This window comes from Schistocerca gregaria, chromosome X, assembly GCF_023897955.1.
Source record: "Schistocerca gregaria isolate iqSchGreg1 chromosome X, iqSchGreg1.2, whole genome shotgun sequence".
Taxonomy (NCBI): domain Eukaryota; kingdom Metazoa; phylum Arthropoda; class Insecta; order Orthoptera; family Acrididae; genus Schistocerca; species Schistocerca gregaria.
In genome coordinates, this window is record NC_064931.1 from 514,432,667 (window position 1) to 514,452,520 (window position 19,854).

General features: G+C 37.1%; 1 protein-coding gene across 1 annotated transcript in view; it reads left to right on the forward strand.

The window, feature by feature from the left end:
• Positions 1-18,667, forward strand: part of LOC126299522 (DCN1-like protein 4) — a 114,633-nt gene extending 95,966 nt beyond the window's left edge. The window contains exons 5-7 of the mRNA XM_049991491.1: positions 1,092-1,200; positions 11,728-11,935; positions 17,644-18,667. Of these exons, the coding sequence (XP_049847448.1) occupies positions 1,092-1,200; positions 11,728-11,935; positions 17,644-17,714 (388 nt within the window). The 3' untranslated portion in view covers positions 17,715-18,667. The remainder of the gene's footprint in view (positions 1-1,091; positions 1,201-11,727; positions 11,936-17,643) is intronic.
• The last annotated feature ends 1,187 nt before the right edge of the window (positions 18,668-19,854 follow it).

Here is a 19,854-nt window from a genome sequence, read left to right on the forward strand (position 1 = left end):
TAGGTGTGGAAGAATGGACAGTCATTGATGTGATGCACCAATTAACCTTTAGGTTTCCGGGCTGAGTCAGCAAAAGCAGCATCCTTCTAGGGTGACTCTGGCTGTCTCTATCTATTACAACCTCTTTTTCTCACGAAAAGATACAAGTTGAAATTTGTCACACATTAAGGTCTATAGTCCCTTGACAGTGTGAAAAATTTAAGCTCCTAAGTCAATGCAGTCAAAAGATATAGCCATATATGTCACACATTTTGATACTTGCAAACTCAGCCAATACCAATAGATGATCTCTGATAGATTTTTAATAATTTAAGGAGTAAAGGTATGAGAGTTACCTTTACTCCTCAGATTATTAAAAATGTGGTAGACATCAATAAAATTCCTTATAGACAGATAAGGAGATCACATACTCACGTCATATGTGGAAATGTCTCTAGCACTTACAAATCCAGCACCACCCAAAGCAACTATATGGAACGTAAATAATTTGACAATACAAAGTGTTGATAGACACCAAAGTGTTAAACTGTAAACTGAGCTATCAACTTCATGATAGGCATGCAAATGGTAATAAAATTTGCAAACGGAGTATGTAACTTGACACAAAGGGCTACATGGGAAATGATTATTTAGTGCCATAGCAGCAGTTTTTGTGCAGTAAAACAAAGCACACAGTGACAAACTTGGCAATGGTTGTATATATATTTAAATTATTAAAGTTAATACAGCTACTGAGGATATCATAGTCACACATACTAAAAAGTACTTCAGTTAACTTTGTTTATGGATCAATATTAAAACCTGAGATTGTATGTCTCCTTTTTGTACATTTATGCAGCATAGTAGAGACTCCCTTTTTTGCCCCCCTTAAACTGTCCTTTTTAACTATCTTTACTTATACTTGTAAAATTATTTCTTTGTAATGATGCAGTTTTGATGTGGATTTAAATTCTCTGTAGTAGAGAGCTTGCCGGCTTGAAGTGGAATTTTTCTTTCAGTTTAGAATTATAATATTACAGATATCCATAATACAGAATTTGCAGATTTCTTAGATACAATTAATCACACTGATGATCTAATTTTATTTTCAGGTGTGATACAATTCCAAAAATTCAGGCAAAGCTTGACTACCTAAAATCTCTTCTGAATGACTACAATACATTTAAAAGCATCTATAGATATGCATATGATTTTGCTCGGGTGAGTATTTTGTATAATTGCCTTTTTAATTCACAGGAATTGTCATGCACTACTGTAGTTGAGGAGTGAAGTATCTTCTAAACTTACTTTGTATGTGCGCAAGTGGATGGGGAAGTCTATGCCACATGAACTAAATGCAAATAGCTGCACAAATGGCGCATGTACATTTTCTGTATATCTATAAGCGGTTTGAAAGACTACAATCAAAGAAGCTCTTCTGGTTAGAGTACACCTAAATAAGCCCAAGTTGATTCACTACATTACTGTCCAAAAGTTAAGTGTAATCAGTAAAGCAGAAATAGAAAAGATGAGCAGATACTGTGGGAGTAAAAAAGTAGCCTACAAATGAGAACTGTGTGGTCTTTCTAAGAAACGTGAACTCGCTGCTCATTAATGGTGTGTGATTTAAAGATAATGAAAAGAAATGCATTAGACATACAATGTTGTTTCACTTTATTAACCAAGAGCTTCTCAGCAGAGTTTAATATGAGATACCACAAGATCTCAATTTGGATCCAGTCTTGCCACACTAAAGCAGGTTGAATAAATGATATTCTCAGCATTTAATGTCCTGCAGTGTGCTACCTTGAGACTGGAGCGTTTTAGGACATTTGAAATGTTGGTTATAGGCTATAATAAGGTCAACTAAGGGCAAACAACTCATCCAGTTGTGCATTCTTGACAGCATGAAAAAATTCCATTACGTCTGCAGAGCTTACCGCTGTCTCGGGGAATTGCAGTTGTCCAACAAACTTGCTATTAGAGACACAAAGAAGTTAATCTTCGTGCCAAACATTTGGTAGTCTCTCTCCTGCTTGCAGTTCATTTATCACTAAGTCAGGAGCACTGAAATTGGACCAATACTGTGTGTAGGAATTTAAGTTGTAATTTTCAGGTTATGTATGCCTATATTCAACTGAATGAACAAATTTTGTTATGCCCTATGTGTTAGGCCTTTATTTTTGTAATGGCATTGCAAGTGTTAAGGTTAATTAGATGTGTTCTTACCAAATAAATTCCACTCCATTTGGCAGAACAATTTTTGTTACACGTCTGTATATCTACATTTACATCTTTACCCTGTAAACCACTGTGAACTACATGGCAGAGGGTATGATCTATTGCACCAGATATTAGGGTTTCTTTCCATTCCATTCACATCTGGAGTGCAGGAAGAATGATTTTTTGAAAGCCCCTTCTGTATCTGTTCAGTATCTCTGGTTAGTCCTGTTTGGTATGGGTCCCACACAAATGATCAATATTCTGGAAGGAGTCACATGAATGATTTACAAGCCATCTCCTTGGTAGACTGCCTGCACTTTCCCAGTATTCTGTCAACTAACTGTAGTCTACCACCTGCTTTACCCACAACTGAGCCTATGTGGTCGTTCCATTTCATATCCCTACAAATTGTTACACTCAGGTACTGTATTTACTCAATTATGAGAGGAGTTTTTTTTCCCCAGATTCATCATTTGAAAACTATGGGATCATCTTGCATTCACATATTAAACTATTGCTGCTGAGGCCAATGCTTCTACGTTTTAGAATGTTTACATGATATATTTACATGATATAGGTGTCATCTTAAATTTACTGAAGAAGCTTGGACTATTGAGGTCACATGCAGATTTATTTTGTTGCGTTCAGAGGGATAGGTAGTACACACTGTACTTGTACTCAAACAGGTTCGAAATTTCTTGATATGCCAAAACGCTTGATACTATATCAACCTTGCTTGAACAGTCACATGAAATTTGACTTGAATGTCATTAGTGCAAGAGATATGCGAGAAACCATGAAGTAGTCATCACAAAAATCTTTTGCTCTGCTTAAATTTGACAATTTTGTGAAACAAAGTTGGACAGAATTTAATGTTGTTATCTTACAGACTTCTGTTGTATTTGAACAGCTTTGCAATAAAAATTCTTGTGCATGTATGGCTACAGTGTAAAAGCATTAATGATGCTTGTTACATATCGCTAACATTGAAAAGCAAAAATATTGCCCTCTAAAAAATATTATTTGATTCTGAATGCAAGTGATTATTTTGATTATGAGATATTGTAATGATTCATGAAGTGGGTTGCGAATGAGAAACTCGGTTGCTTTTCACATATTAGAATGCTCGGTAAAACATTATCACCTTTTAATAAGATTCAGAACAAGTAGTGACACTCGGGTAAGACAAGACAAAGAAAATTGATTGTGAATGAAATGCCTAAAAAAAACAAAATAAGTCGTATTAAAATGCGTATAATTGTTATCGCAAGAATAAATTACAGCAGAAAGACCCATTGTGCAGATAGTACCAACAGATGCCACTAGATCACAGAACAAGTGAAAGTAAGAGAATTTTACAGAATCATGATTGCGATCTTGTATTTTTGTATAAGTTGGTGGTATTACCTATGACCTACACCCTAGAAGATATTGCAGTCCATGTTTCACAGTTGCTCAGAACAGTATTATGGAAAAGTTGGAGTGGGAACAGTGGTACCAGCTTGGCTGAGAACTAGGATGGGAGCAGGGAGGGCAGTAGAGAACAGGCAGCAAATTCCACTGTGCTGCCAACCATGGGAACCTATACCGCTGCAGTTTGCGTGAAGCCATTTTAACTGACATTATAGTTGAACAAATAAATAACTATGGTGTACATTTCTGCAGGATACAGTGAAAGTCTAGATAGGAGCCAGTGGCACACTTACATGTTTCCTGCAACGGTGTCGTCATTGCTTATTGTGAGGTGTAACAGGAACAAGAAGGGGAGAGGGGTGTCAGCTGCTAGTTCTGCACATCCAATGAGAGAGTGGTGGGCAGATGATATATTTGGAAGCAAGAAACAGTGTACCATTCTCATGTCGGTATAGAAGTGAAAATAGATATGTATTCGGCTGAAAGCAGCTGCCTTCTCACGTTCCACCTTGACCACTACCTCAGATAATGCGTGTATTCAGAAGAAATAGTGTACTATTTGACCATGAAGACATAAATTTCGTAATTGTGGGTGATGAATAAAAATACTGATACCACAGATGACAGGCTTAGTAAGCAAAGTAAGGTAGTGAAGATATAAATTAATGTAAACCATTTCTTTTATTTTGTTTCTTCTTGTATTATCAAATTTGGGCAATCAATAAATAGATTAAGTTTAAAATAGATATAATACTAATGTTTTAGGCAGATACTTAGTGTCAGTAAAACAGTTTGTACCTTTACTTAGTCATAATATGTTAAAAATAAATTTGTCTCAAGACGACCTTATTTTTAAAAAAGGGGGAGGGTCATCTTATGCTGAGGGTCATCTTATGCTGAGGGTCATCTTATGCTGAGGGTCATCTTATGCTGAGGGTCATCTTATGCTGAGGGTCATCTTATGCTGAGGGTCATCTTATGCTGAGGGTCATCTTATGCTGAGGGTCATCTTATGCTGAGGGTCATCTTATGCTGAGGGTCATCTTATGCTGAGGGTCATCTTATGCTGAGGGTCATCTTATGCTGAGGGTCATCTTATGCTGAGGGCCACCCTGATATTTGTCAGAGTTCGCTTATTCCAGCTGACATACATTAATACTGCAGTCATACAATACTACGTTTTCTCATTTCATGAAGTGCACAATTTTTCGTTTCTGAACATGTAAAGCCAGTTGCCAGTCTTTGCAGCACTTTGAAATCTTATAGAGATCTAACAGAGTATTTATGCAGGTTCTTTTAGACAGTACTTCATTATAGATAACTGCAACTGCAAAAATTTTGAAGTTACTATTAATATTGACTGCAAGGTCATTAATATACAACATGAACAGCAAGGGTCATAATACACTTCCCTGATTCACACCTCAAGTTACTTCTACATCTAATAAGTCTTCATCAAACCTAACATGCTGCATCCTCCCTAGCAAAAAGTTGTCAACTCAGTCAAATTTCTCTTGAGATACTTGATATGATCGTACTTTTGACAGTAAACGTAGATGTGGTACTGAGTGAAATGCTTTTCAGAAATCAAGAAATACTGCATCTTCTGACTGCCTTGATTGAAAGCTTTCAGTATGTCATGTGCGAAAAGAACAAGTTTGGTTTCACATCATCCATGTTTTCAGAATCCATGCTGGTTGTCATGGAAGAGGTCATTTTGTTAGAGATACCTTGCTATGTTTGAGCTTAGTATATATACTCACATTCTACAAGACATGGATGTCAAGGATATTGGACAGTAGTTGTGCAGATCACTTCCACTGCCCTTCTTGTAGACATGTTACCTGTGCTTTCTTTCAAGTACTGGCCACAGTCTTTTGTTCAAGGGACGTAATACATTATAGTTATGGAAGGTGCTAATTCAGCTACAAATTTAGTATAGAATTTGATACAGATTCCATCGGGCCATGGAGATATGTTCAATTTTACAGTTTAAGCTGTTTTCAACACCACTGACACTAATACTTTTCACTCATCTTTCATTGGTACAAAGATTAAATTGGAACAGTTCTCCTGGGTTTTCCTCTATAAAGAACCATTTGAAAATTGAGTTAAGTATTTCAGATTTTACAAATGAAATGACATAATTTCAGAGAGTTTACTGGTCTAGTACGGATATGATTTTATCTATACAGACTGAAATGGCAAGTGTAAATTTGTACTAAGGTCAGGAATCAAAGCAGGAAACCTGGGTTCGATTCCCAGCCTCGGTACAAATTTTCACTGGCAGCTTCAGTCTATGTACATACAATTTCAGCTTTTGCTTTGCTACCCTCAGTTTCATTTCCTGTCTCGTTCACATGGGACTGGACTTAGTGCCAGTAACAGCCATTATGTAAGACCAGAATTTATGTGGGTGTTTTGAAAGACCATTTGATAATGTTCTGTTGTAATAGTCTTTGAAGGCTTTATGCATTGCTGTCTTGACACCCAAATGTGTTTCTTTCAGCATCTCTGTATCTATAGTCTTATGCTTTGTTTTACACCTATTGTGCTGTAGTTCCAGTTTATTTAGAAGTTTCTTTTCTTCAAGTATAAACTGTTCTATTCGGTACATATCTATTCAGTGTGTGGTCAACTATTCTTTTAAGCTTGAGCCATAGTTCCTCTACAGGCTCCTGTCCTTTGCTGAAAGTTTAAAGTTCTTAATTGAAATGTGACAATATTAATTTTTTTTGTAGTTTACTGAACACACATGCCTTTCTGATTGTTTAAGTTGTCTTTTGTTCTTTGGTAATTTTTGTTGCCATAACCACGTCGGGCTTATGGGGGATGATAGGATCCAATTAAAAGATTATACTCACCTCGATACCGAATCTTGCCCAAATACTCTCGCATGCAACTTCAGTTTCTACCTCGATGGGTTTGTATTTACTGTGACAAATAAACCACCTCCATTTCCCATTAGCCTGTCCTTTTGTGTACACTTAGATTTCCTCCTAAAATCTGGCTATCAATTCGGGTTTAGACCAGGTGTGTGTGTGTGTGTGTGTGTGTGTGTGTGTGTGTGTGTGTGTGTGTGTGTGTGTGTGTGTCAGTCACTGCTTTTTAGGAGTACTTTGAAAGAAAGGCTTCCTACAGGTGAAAATATTAAAATCCTAGTTAGCTGCCAAAGCATTCACAAGAAAGTGTCATTGTTCAATCTCACATTGATACTTCTGGGTTTCCTACAGCTATCATCTAAATCGGATGGAGAGTCGTTAAAAAAATTGCACCCACACACACAATCAGCTACATGGTTAGCAGCCTCTAATGTGATGTGTATTGTACACATGACCCATTTAGAGGGTCCCTACAGTCCTCAGTGCTAAGACCAAAGTCCAAGAAGTATCAGCCTAGTTTGTTGTTCTTGTTGTTGTTGTTGTTGTTGTCTTCAGTCCTGAGACTGGTTTCATGCAGCTCTTCATGCTACCCTATCCTGTGCAAGCTTCATCATCTCCCAGAACTTAATGCAACCTACATCCTTCTGAATCTGCTTAGTGTATTCATCTCTTGGTATCCCTCTACGATTTTTACCCTCCACGCTGCCCTCCAATACTAAACTGGTGATCCCTTGATGCCTGAGAACATGTCCTACCAACCGATCCCTTCTTCTAGTCAAGTTGTGCCACAAACTCTTCTCCCCAATTCTATTCAATACCTCCTCATTAGTCATGTGATCTACCCATCTAATCTTCAGCATTCTTCTGTAGCACCACATTTCGAAAGCTTCTATTCTTTTCTTGTCCAAACTATTTATCGTCCATGTTTCACTTCCATACATGGTTACCATCTATACAAATACTTCCAGAAATGACTTCCTGACACTTAAATCTATACTAGATGTTAACAAATTTCTCTTCTTCAGAAACACTTTCCTTGCCATTGCCAGTCTACGTTTTATATCCTCTCTACTTCGATCATCATCAGTTATTTTGCTCCCCAAATAGCAACTCATTTACTACTTCAAGTGTTTCATTTCCTAATCTAATTCCATCGGCATCACCCGACTTAATTCGACTACATTCCATTATCCTCGTTTTGCTTTTGCTGATGTTCATCTTATATCCTCGTTTCAAGACACTGTCCATTCCGTTCAACTGCTCTTCCGTCTTTCGCTGTCTGACAGAATTACAATGTCATTGGCTAACCTCGAAGTTTTTATTTCTTTTCCATGGATTTTAATACCTACTTTGAACTTCTAATTTCCTTTACTGCTAGGTCAATATACAGGTTGAATAGCATCAGGGAGAGGCTACAACCCTGTCTCACTCTGTTCCCAACCATTGCTTCCCTTTCATGTCCCTAACTGCCATCTGGTTTCTGTACAAATTGTAAATAGCCTTTCGCTCCCTGTATTTTAACTCTGCCACCTTCAGAATTTGAAACAGAGTATTCCAGTCAACATTGTCAAAAGCTTTCTCTAGGTCTACAAATGCTAGAAATGTAGGTTTGCCTTTCCTTAATCTTTATTCTAAGATAAGTCGTAAAGTCAGTATTGCCTCGTGTCTTCCAATATTTCTACGGAATCCAAAATGACCTCCCTTCCAGTTCTACCAGTTTCTCCATTCATCTGTAAAGAATTCGCATTAGTATTTTGCAGCTGTGACCTATTAAACTGATAGTTTGGTAATTTTCACGTCTGTCAACACCTACTTTCTTTTGGATTGGAATTATTATATTCTTCTTGAAGTCTGAGGATATTTCGCCTGCATTATACATCTTGCTCACTAGATGGTAGAGTTTTGTTAGGCTGTCAGTAGTACTAATGGAATGCTGTCTACTACCAGGGCCTTGTTTCGACGTAGGTCTTTCAATGCTTGGTCAAACTCTTCACGCAGTATCGTATCTCCTATTTCATCTTCATCTACATTCTCTTCCATTTCCATAATACAGCCCTTGTATAGACCCTCTATATACTTCTTCCACTCTTCTGCTTCCTCTTCTTTGTTTAGAATTGGGTTTCCATCTGAGCTCTTGATGTTCATGCAAGTGGTTCTCTTTTCTCCAAAGGTCTCTCTAATTTTCTTATAGGCAGTATGCATCTTACCCCTAGTGATATGCACCTCTACATCCTTACATTTGTCCTCTGGCCATACCTGCTTAGCCATTCTGCACTTCCTGTTGATCTCATTTTTGAGACGTTTGTATACCTTTTCACCTGCTTCATTTATTGCATTTTATATTTTCTCCTTTCATCAATTAAATTCAATATTTCTTCTGTTACCCAAGGATTTCTACTAGCCCTTGTCTTTTTACCTACTTGATCCTCTGCTGCCTTCACTACTTCATCTCTCAAAGCTACCCATTCATCTGCTACTGTGTTTCTTTCCCCCGTTCCTGTCAATTGTTCCCTTATGCTCTCCCTGAAATGCTGTACAACCTATGGTTTAGTCAGTTTATCCAGGTCCCTTCTCCTTAAATTCCCGCGTTTTTGCAGTTTCCTCAGTTTTAATCTACATTTCATAACCAATAGATTGTGGCCAGAGTCCACATCTGCCCCTGGAAATGTCTTACAATTTAAAACTTGGTTCCTAAATCACTGTCTTACCATTATATAATCTATCTGAAACCTGTCAGTATCTCCAGGCTTCTTCCATGTATACAACCTTCTTTTATGATTCTTGAACCAAGTGTTAGCTATGATTAAGTTATGCTCTGTGCAAAATTCTACCAGGCGGCTTCCTCTTTCATTTCTTAGCCCAAATCCATATTCACCTACTACATTTCCTTCTCTCCCTTTTCCTACACTCGAATTCCAGTCACCCATGACTATTAAATTTTCACCTCCCTTCACTATCTGATTAATTTCCTTTATTTCATCATACATTTCTTAAATTTCTTCATCTGCAGAGCTAGTTGGCATATAAACTTGTACTACTGTAGTAGGTGTGGGCTTCGTGTCTATCTTGGCCACAATAATGGGTTCACTATGCTGTTTGTAGTAGCTTACCCGCACTCCTATTTTGTTCTTACCCGCACTCCTGTTTTGTTGTTCATTATTAAACCTACTCCTGCATTACCCCTATTTGATTTTGTATTTATAACCCTGTATTCATCTGACCAAAAGTCTTCTTCCTCCTGCCACCGAACTTCACTAATTCCCACTATATCTAAGTGATACAGATGGCCGTACCGTACGTGCAACCACAATGGAGGGGTATCTGTTGAGAGGCCAGACAAACTTGTGGTCCCTGACGAGGGGCAGCAGCCTTTTCAGTAGTTGCAGGGGCAACATTGTGGACGATTGACTGATCTGGCCTTGGCTCACTAACCAAAATGGTCTTGCTTTGCTGTACTGCGAATGGCTGAAAGCATGGGGAAACTGCATCCGTAATTTTTCCCGAGGGCATGCAGCTTTACTGTATGGTTAAACGATAATAGCGTCCTCTTGGGTAAAATATTCCGGAGGTAAAATAGTCCCCCATTTGGCTCTGCAGGCGGGGACTACTCAAGAGGACGTCGTTATCAGGAGAAAGAAAACTGGCATTCTGCGGATTGGAGCGTGGAATGTCAGATCCCTTAATCGGGCAGGTAGATTAGGAAAAAAAAATGGGTTAAAGTTAGCTATAGTGGGAATTAGTGATATTCAAACCTCCGAAGTATCTGGTTTAATCCTTTCATTCAACTCAGAACCAAGGGGGCCACAATCAGTTTTAGGGACAATGTTACAAATTGTGAGCTTCATTAAAACTCTTGGACAACAGTGGTCTCCTCAACCTTCTTTGCCAGTTGCTGGAATGATCTGCAGTACGCCCTCAGAGCGCAGATGACAGGTGTCATTTGTTCCATCATGCACTGCAATCTGCATTTGGTTGCACTTTGTTCCGTCGTAGGCTGCCAGAATAGCCTCTTCAACATGTTGATTGAGGCACCACAGCATACACAATGTGTACACCTGGTGTTCTTTCATGTCCCTTATTGTCATTTCCCTGAGGGGTACCAGCATTCGCTGTTCGTTTGAGCTGCCGACAATTAAGACTCCTACCATTTTGCGTTTTCTTCCTCTTGACACTGAACAAAACAGGTTTACTTAAAACAGGTGAAGTTAGTCCCACTGACTCAGTTTGTTTGAGTGAAAGACAGCACCTCAGATTTTTTGATTAAGAGTGTCGGTATAAGACCTTGAATCTTCCCTGGTCCCTCTCCACCCTGTATATGTTGCCTAGATCTACCATTGAAATGCCACCCACAGTTAAGTGGAGGAGTAATGACAGATCTCCTACTTTCTGCAGAGGAAATGTGTTTCATAGGGTAGGATAGTACTTGAGGTAACTTTGACACCAGTACCACAGGTACATTACTCCTGGGCACTCTTCCAACACACAAATTCGCAGCAGGTGCGAGTTGTCTGACAGTAATCACGGTTATCTCTAGGTGCTTATGAATATCAAGCAACTTACCCAGTATTTGAGAACAGCATTCACAGTGGGGCTGCATCTTGGCTGGTGCAATGGACTACAGGACAGTGAACAAATAACTTTAAACTAAGCCTGCTGATTAGCTCATTATCAGTTGAGCTGAGAAATTACTAATGCCCTGTAAGAACTGAAGCATTTAAACAAAACCAGATTTCTATTAAGGCAGCAGAAAAACCTGTGGTAAAAATTAAAAATTTCCTCAAACTTTTTGAAGTTGATTGTAGTTTTTAGCAAATTAAAAAAATAGTTGATTTATGAAAAATGAGAGGAAAGTGGTAGTTTGTATAATCAGATGAATGTTGTGGAAAGAGACGTGGTGGTGGTGGTGGTGGTGGTGGTGGTGGTGGTGGTGGTGGTGGTGGTGGTGGTGTTTGATATGGTAGAGTATGTACATATGGAACTTGGCATGTCTCTTGGTGATAAGAGGAATACTGTTGATACGCAAGTGTTGCAGAAATGAGGTGTTAGACTTTCCAGAGGTGCAGTGTTTCAGGTTTTCCTATTTGTATTTTGGCAGTAGTTATAAGTAAGATACAAAAGAATTGAATGTTTAATTGATGGTTTTACAAACTTTTGCTGTGTTGATATAATGAGCAAATTGATCATTTCATGTATTTTGAGTTTCTACTATGACTTCGTTCCCTTCCATCAGGACAAGGAGCAACGCAGCATGGACATTGAGACTGCAAAGGCCATGTTGAAGTTGTTGCTGGGAAAACATTGGTCTCTCTTCAGTCAGTTCAACTCTTTCCTAGAAAGCTCAAAATACAAAGTTATTAATAAAGACCAATGGTGCAATATTTTTGAATTCTCGCGTACTATAGTGAATGATCTGTCTAATTACGATGTTGACGGTGCTTGTAAGTATGTTTGTTTTATTGTAGTCTTTAATGATCAAATGAGTGATTTATTTTTTCTGTCACTAAACAGTTGTATAAAAGTTGAAAAAATAATGCTTAGAAATGGAAACATATTCACCATTGCTACAGTGATTGTTTTCCCTGACCGTAAGTTGCATGTGTCTCCTGACTTTATTTTATTGTTCTTACTAGCCAAATTCCTTTGTTTTATCTGAATCAGTGCTCGTAACACTTTTTTGTGTACCAGTCGTTTGACAAATCTTAGCCGTGATGCAAAGTATCTTACAGCCATAATTTGGAATATAAAAATATTTTAAACAGTCTTTCTTTTATATAATGTGCTGTGTTAAACAACTGAAAGTTAGGAGAGGCACTGTACTGTGTCCATGAACTAATGTTTGGAGACTAATACATAAATTTTTGTATTCCCATAAACAATTTTCCCCATATGTCAACAGTGTAAGCTTATAGCAATTGCTCAGTGATTTTGCCAAGTGGATGGGTGGCTTATTGATGAAATGTCTTCCTCATGATTCAGCTTCATGTATCAAATTCTACTGTGCAAACTCTTCTTTGTCAAGAATATCAGCCGGCTCTCTGTGGCTTCTTTACAACATTTTATCCATGGTGATAGTTTTCTTCCTCTTACAGTGAAAGCTGTTGTGGATCTTCTGTACATTTGTTACACTTTCCAAACACTGTCCTTCTGTGCCATACACTAAATGTATGTCTGCAAGTTCCTGTAATGAGTAATGCTCCATCTTTGACAACTGGGCAGGTACTTAAACACAGCTAACTTCAACTGTGGTAATGTCACATATGAATGCATTTCGTTTTTCAAGGTAGTGTCAAAATATCGAGCTTTTGTTCGACAACAAATATAAGTAGTTTACAAACACATGCATCATACACATTGCTCATTAGAGATTATGTATGTCTGAAATATTAAGTTTCTAACTGTTGGTTCTTCATCTCAAACTACTTTCGCAAAGGGAAAAAATTTAACATTTATTTGACTACAGTGGCAGGTATCTACAAATGTACATGCATGCATGTTCCTGTACAGTGTGTGGTTGAGGTACAAAGTACAATTGCTAATCATTCCCTTTCCTGTTCCTTAAGCAAAAGGAGTGAGAAGGAAGTGATTGCTTGTTTACCTTGAGCCCTAGTCTTGCTTATTTTCTCTATACAGGCCTTTTGCAACATGGATATTGGAAGAAGTAGAATTGTTATGCAGTTTGTCAAATTGCTTGATGGTTTTAACTGTCTGGGCCAAGGTTTGAACCAAGAACCTTGACTGTATTCACCCCTTTTCAGAATGAAAATTCATCCTGGAAAAAGTTCAGCAGCCTTTTGTGAAATGGCCATCTTCCCTCCAGCAATTTGTATTGAAACTTGCAAAGTGTTTCTGTAGCACTCTTGTACTTATTGTACTGACTGGTGAGAAATCTAATAGCACACTGCCAAATTGCTTTGATGCATTCTGGTAATCCGACCTGGTAAGAATCTGACAATAGAGCAGTAGTCAAAAATCAATTACACAAGCAGTTCCACACTCAGCCACTTTGTAGGTGCATCAAATAATCTCGACAAACTGTAGTTGTTTATTCGTCTTCCCTACCCCTGACCTTGTGTACTCATTCAATTTCATGTTTACAATGTTATGCCTGGATATTTAATCATTATGTCAATGTCAAGTGGAATAGCATTCCAATGTTACAGGGATGTTTCTCTTACCCATTTGCCTAAACTTAAAACGTTGATAGCTGGAAGCCATAAAGTTGGAAGACTATAACAGTCTTCTCTGTTGACACTGAATTTGGTTTTTAGAGACTTTTACCATCTCCTGTATTTTACTTCTATAAATGTTGCACTCTTCAGGAAGCACACATGTTCTGTAAAAATGTAGATCTTTTCTGCTGTTGGTCTCATTCTCAGACAGTGCCAGTTTCACACAGAAAGTTTGTGTTCCTCATATTCTTAGTAGTAGCCCATTCTATAATTGTTTCCTAGTGTTAAGGGTATTGAGAGTAAGTGGTGTCAGTTTTTAGTGATAAGTATAGTGGATGTAAATCAATTCCATTATATCTTGTGAAGTCATTGTACAACAGCATAATGAATCAGTACTGAGAATACTAAATGTTAGTTGCTGAAAATGTATGACTCATGTATCACATCACGTTTCTGCACTACATTATCCCATCATCAAGTTGTATAAAACAAACACAAATCATTTCTTCATATTAGTACACATATTGAAACACACATGTAAATCAATCTATATTACCCTTTAGCATTACATACATAGTTAATGTACCATTAGGTAATGTCAGCTGTAAATGGCAAGCAACAACTGTGCATTGTGAAATACATGAGAACTTTTCCTTCTACATCTCAAGTTAGCAAGTAACGCTAGCACAAAGCTCAGTTATTAACTAAAGCCAACTGCCCTCGCCTGCCTAAGATTGTACTACCATGATTATATATATCACAGCCCCCCATTGATGCTACTGTCTACAGTAAAATATATGTGTCAGGTCATAGCAAACCCCAAAAACCAGTGTTGCACCTATGTTGCATTATTATCATCCATTGAGAATAACCAACAGGAAACATTAATACTTCATGACCATTAAGAAGCAGCAGCACAGGCAGCATCAACGTATTGCACATAAAGAACATGGTTGATTGCTGTCAAATTTAGATGAAATAGAGAGTTTTGCACTTTAAAGAAGGAATGCATCAATGTGTTAAATGAAAAGACAGGAGTGTCCTAGGGCATTTATGGGCCCACTTTAGTGATGTTCTTGTGAGAATCAGCCAGCAACCTACTCTTCTTAGTTGCCGTTAACTGGTAATGTTTCCTTTTGGTTATTCACAATGGATGCAAACATTAGAACTGAGGTGAAAGATTAGTTTTTAGGATTTGATATGATTTGATGTGTAAACTTTTCATAGATTTCACTGTAGACAGCAGCATTGTTTGGAGCTGTGATACATACACATCATCATAGAGCAATCTTCAGTAGGTGTGGGCAGTTGACTCTAGTTAATAACTGAGCTTTGTGCTAGTGTTACGCACCCATGTGAGATGTACAACGAGGAGTTTTTGTGTGTTTTTCAGTGCATGGTTGCTGCTCGATTTTTACTTTTCATCTTCAATAATGACATATTAAATTTAAGGTATGTAATACTACAGAGCGATATAGATAAATTTACATGTGCTTTAGTATGTGTAGTAACAGGAAGTAATGATGCTTCCTGGTTTTGCAGAACTTGATGGTGGGGTAATCTAATACTGAGATGTTGTGGTAAATGAATTGCACATTTTTTTACAACTGGTGCATAATATTGTTGGTACTAATCTGTCATATGTCAATCATTTTGTGCTATCACATTCAGAAGCAAGTGCAAACATTTCAAGGACAATGAATGGCTGTCTGCAAGCCTCTTGCTTCCGATAAGTGTGTGTGTGTGTGTGTGTGTGTGTGTGTGTGTGTGTGTGTGTGTGTTTCAAACAGCTAAAGTACATTCCACATCAGAATGTCTTACATTGTTAATTGTGAAGGTGGCTGTAATTGTGTAGGCTGCAATCTCATTGTATTGAATTTGCTCTTGTTCTGTGGTCTCAGGCTTGTACATCCTACGGTACACACTTTTTCCCCCAAAAGGTATGCCACCTTCTAAGCCAACATTGGCCAAAATTTTCTTAGAGTTTATATATTTATAACTGAGCCTGAACAGAGTGAGGAACTGGTACTCTGTTAAGGAGTTAATTTTATAGATATTTTAATATACTGCACTTTTAACTGAGGGCATTTATATTTCTGAAGAGGATCTCTTCTAGCTTAAATTCCAAATGTAGTCTTTAGTGGAATAAGGGTGTGTGGCATCAGTTTTTCCTCTTAAACAGCCTGTGAACATGAAGAATAATCTTTTGTGTACATTCAGTGATCTCATAAGTTTCATATTTATTTGGTCCCAAATACATAGCAGTACTCCATAGCAATCTTTCACCAATAAAACAAAGTGAAGGGGGCATGGTGAATAGTACACTGGACTTTTATTTGGAAGTATGGTGGTTCATATCTCAAAGATTTTTTATTTTATTTTATGGAAAATCTAAATTGCTTAAGACAAATTTGAGAAAGTGTCCTTTGAAAAGAATATTGCTGATTTATTTCTGAACTTGTGCCCAATCTCTAATGACGATATCATTCAGGGGTAGTTAAATCCTGTCTGTTTTCCTATTGATAAAAAAAATTGAATTTTCCCAGTATCTTACAAATAAATTGACATGCGCTATTTCCTTAATTATAATTGAGCTGATGGATAATTCTATGTACAGTGCCCGGACACTTGTAGGCTATTATTTGACAAAGATGGACACTAGTTATCACTTGGTAACCTGATAGTCAAAGGGTATTACGTGTGGGTGTTCCCCCCCCCCCCCCCCCATATGAAGTGTACCATAATATATTCCTCAACAGTAATAACTAGTTACCAGACTTTGCATCAGATTCATATTTTGTTCAGAACTTGCTGAATATTGCCACAAATATCTAATAATACGTACAAGCAGATAATTCTCCTATATGAAAAATCTAAGATTGAAGCTAACATTTTTATTGTGGTATATGAGCCACACTCTTTAAGACGACTTGCCCAGTGTCTTAACTACCACACCACTTTGCTTGTTGCCTACTTGAAAGTGATCCTAGATGCAGTGAAAGTATTGAGGAATGTTTAAACTGATCTACTGGTGCCATCCATTCTCAGACCTCCACCTTAGGTGGCCATATTGCCTCTAGCCAGTCCATTTCTATAAAAATACTGTACCACCAAGACTAATATATAGAAATTCCTTTGCAGTGCCTGCTGCACATGTATTTGAGATATCTTGTCTATGTTATCAATACTCTCCATGGTCATACTTCTTTTGTACTTTGTCACCCTACTATTGTACTTTGTCAGCCAACAGTTATTTTACTAGCAGATCTGGGAGATAAAGTTTGATGCTGCTTTGTTAATATGAATTGTCAAACTGTTTGCACAGCAGCATGAAACTTGTTTTAAAAATTTTCTCTCTCCAAAGGGAAGAGTCCTTACTTAGTTTAGGTAAAATAGAATATAGTGGGAAATAGCATACAAAGAAGAAAATTTTAATCAGTGAAGACTGTGCATAAGCCATAGTTCTGATATGGCAGATTTCTGTATATAGCCTGTTGCTTTAAGTCTTTTAGTATCTTCCCTGTAGACCACTGTCCATTTAACTTCGACATGATTATTTCCTTAATGGTGTTAAATACTCTTTTTATATTAAAAACAAAGATTCCAAGACTTACCAAGCGGGAAAGCGCCGGCAGACAGGCACATGAACAAAACACACAAACACACACACAGAATTACGAGCTTTCGCAACTGGCAGTTGCTTCGTCAGGAAAGAGGGAATATATAAGCTACTGCTAGTTAATGTTTGACTATCAGCTGTTCATAACTTAAATTAAAATATTTTGATATGCTTCGCCTAAAATATCTGTACTATAGTAAGGCTATTTGATGTTAAATGTTAAAAATTATTTTGGTGTTGGATGTAGTAGTGTTGCCTTGTGAAGTATAATCTTCATTCAACCTTGCTTACTGGTGTTTTTGACAGTAACAGCACACCTATTTCTGTTGGAAGTACATTAACAAATGAATTTCTGCAGGGCCGGTGATGCTGGACGAGTTCGTTGAGTGGCTTACTTCTGAGAGACAGGCTCAGCCTTACAGAAGCTGAAAGTAAGCTGTGTAGGAATTTCCATTGCTGTTGGAAACTTCTTTGCTTTCACCTTCATACCCTGCACTGCTGATTGGTTATGTTTAAACCAAACACACACACTAAACAATGTAACAGTTTTGTTAAGCCTCATGTAAAAGTTACAGATCAACGTTTACAATTTACAGTCATGTATTTGTAAAGTAACAGAGATATATATTGTTGCTCTAAGGTCCGATTCATAAATACATGTAAAGTACCTAAATCAATACATTATTTTTAAATATTGCTAATTACATGGTGCTCATCACGTACAATTGTTTATTTGGCGTGGAGAAAGAATTTGAGATGTTGAATATGTGTAGTGAAAATTATCGAGTCAGACAATGTATGCACACGCTCTGTGACAAGAAATTGACAAAATTCTATTTCACTCTGTTCTGTCTGATGATACTGCTTGTTTTTCCCCACTCATACTGCAGCTAATTATGTAATATACAATACATTTGTGTGAAGAACTCAGTTCCTAGCCACTGCTCAGCTCAAAGTCAAGTAAGTTTTGTTATCAAACATTCATGTGAATAGTGGGAAAAAGTGGTGAAAAATGACCTTGGTATCAATATATTTTTAAAACATTTCATGTCACTACAGCTAGTTTGGCTGTTTAATAGAGCATTAACAAATGAGGTGGAGAATTATGGAACAATGTAAGGAGAAGATTTGACCAAAGAAGATAATATGAACTATTTAAGTATGTAGGAGTATTTAAAGTGTGATTTATTAAATTGGTTGAAACTTTGTGTGTCCGAAACTGTAGTATGACGTGTGTGTGTGTGTGTGTGTGTGTGTGTGTGTGTGTGTGTGTGTGTGTGTGTATTTTCTCTGAAACAAGTACTTTGAGCTAATTGTGTGCCAACATGAGCAGAGAGAGAGAGAGAGAGAGAGAGAGAGAGAGAGAGAGAGAGAGAGAGGGAAAATGAGTCCAAAAAACTCATTATACAAAATAATTTATACATTTTTCGTTTTATATAACAGTCCAGCAGGATTTTATTCTGCTGGAAAGGGTAGAACCATAATAAAGATTAGATTCAAATGTTGTGTTAAGCAGTAATGTGTAATATTCAGACATGCTATATACTGTACTGATCCTGCCGTTTTCTGGTAACAGAGAAATGTGATCAAAAATTTGTACACAAATAATTTTCATTTTTATGTATCAAATTTGTTGTGCTGTATAAAAAGAATATTAAGTTTTGAAGTTATCTTGTTCTTACTGTACAAAACAGAATTATTAGAAGCTAAGTACCTTGCATTCCAAAAATTTTCTTTTTGTAGAAAACGTAATCATTATCTATTTTACTTACAGACTGAGTGTACAACACAAACAAGTCAGTGTGCATGTATATGATCTACAGTGACTGTAATGGGAAAAATGAATTTTGAGATGAATGGTTAATGAATTTGTATTTTTATCCAATCAGCTTTGTGATTCCCTCATAACTTGTAACATGTTGTTATTTGATAACAGTTGTAAGTATTCTGCATTGTAAGGCTGATATCTTATTCTGCAAACAGCTGATCTGTTTTGATGTAGAGAGGCTGAGACTTCCAGTACAGTGTTCAAAAGTTGGTTTAACAATTGTGTAGCTGCTCTCTCTCTTATGTATGTTGTAAAATAATTTTTGTTTATTTATCATTAGTTGTTGTCTGTGATTGTGCATTAATCTGTCGAAAATTGTGTATAAATGCATTTGTTCGGAATATGACCTGTCAAATAATACGCATACTTAAATATGCAAACAATGGAGAAAAACATGCAAAATTCACTTACAGGAGGAAAATCAGTTTATTGTATGAAGTAACATGCTTGCAGTCATAGATTATTCATATTCCAGACTTGTATATTGGCAGCTTTCTTCCAGAAAAAGTATTTAGATGAACAAAAAGATTGACGTGAGAAACATCAGTGGATTCAAACAATGCCAGAAAGATGACAGATGAATTTAATTGCAGTGGTTTATCTAATTTGCATTTTATAAATATAAGCTCTTCCAGTATCACTAAGATATTCATGTAACTCAGCTTTAATGAGAAATGTATATTTTAATTTGGATAGTAAGTTTCTTTAATCACATACTAAATTTGTAAAGAAGATACTTAT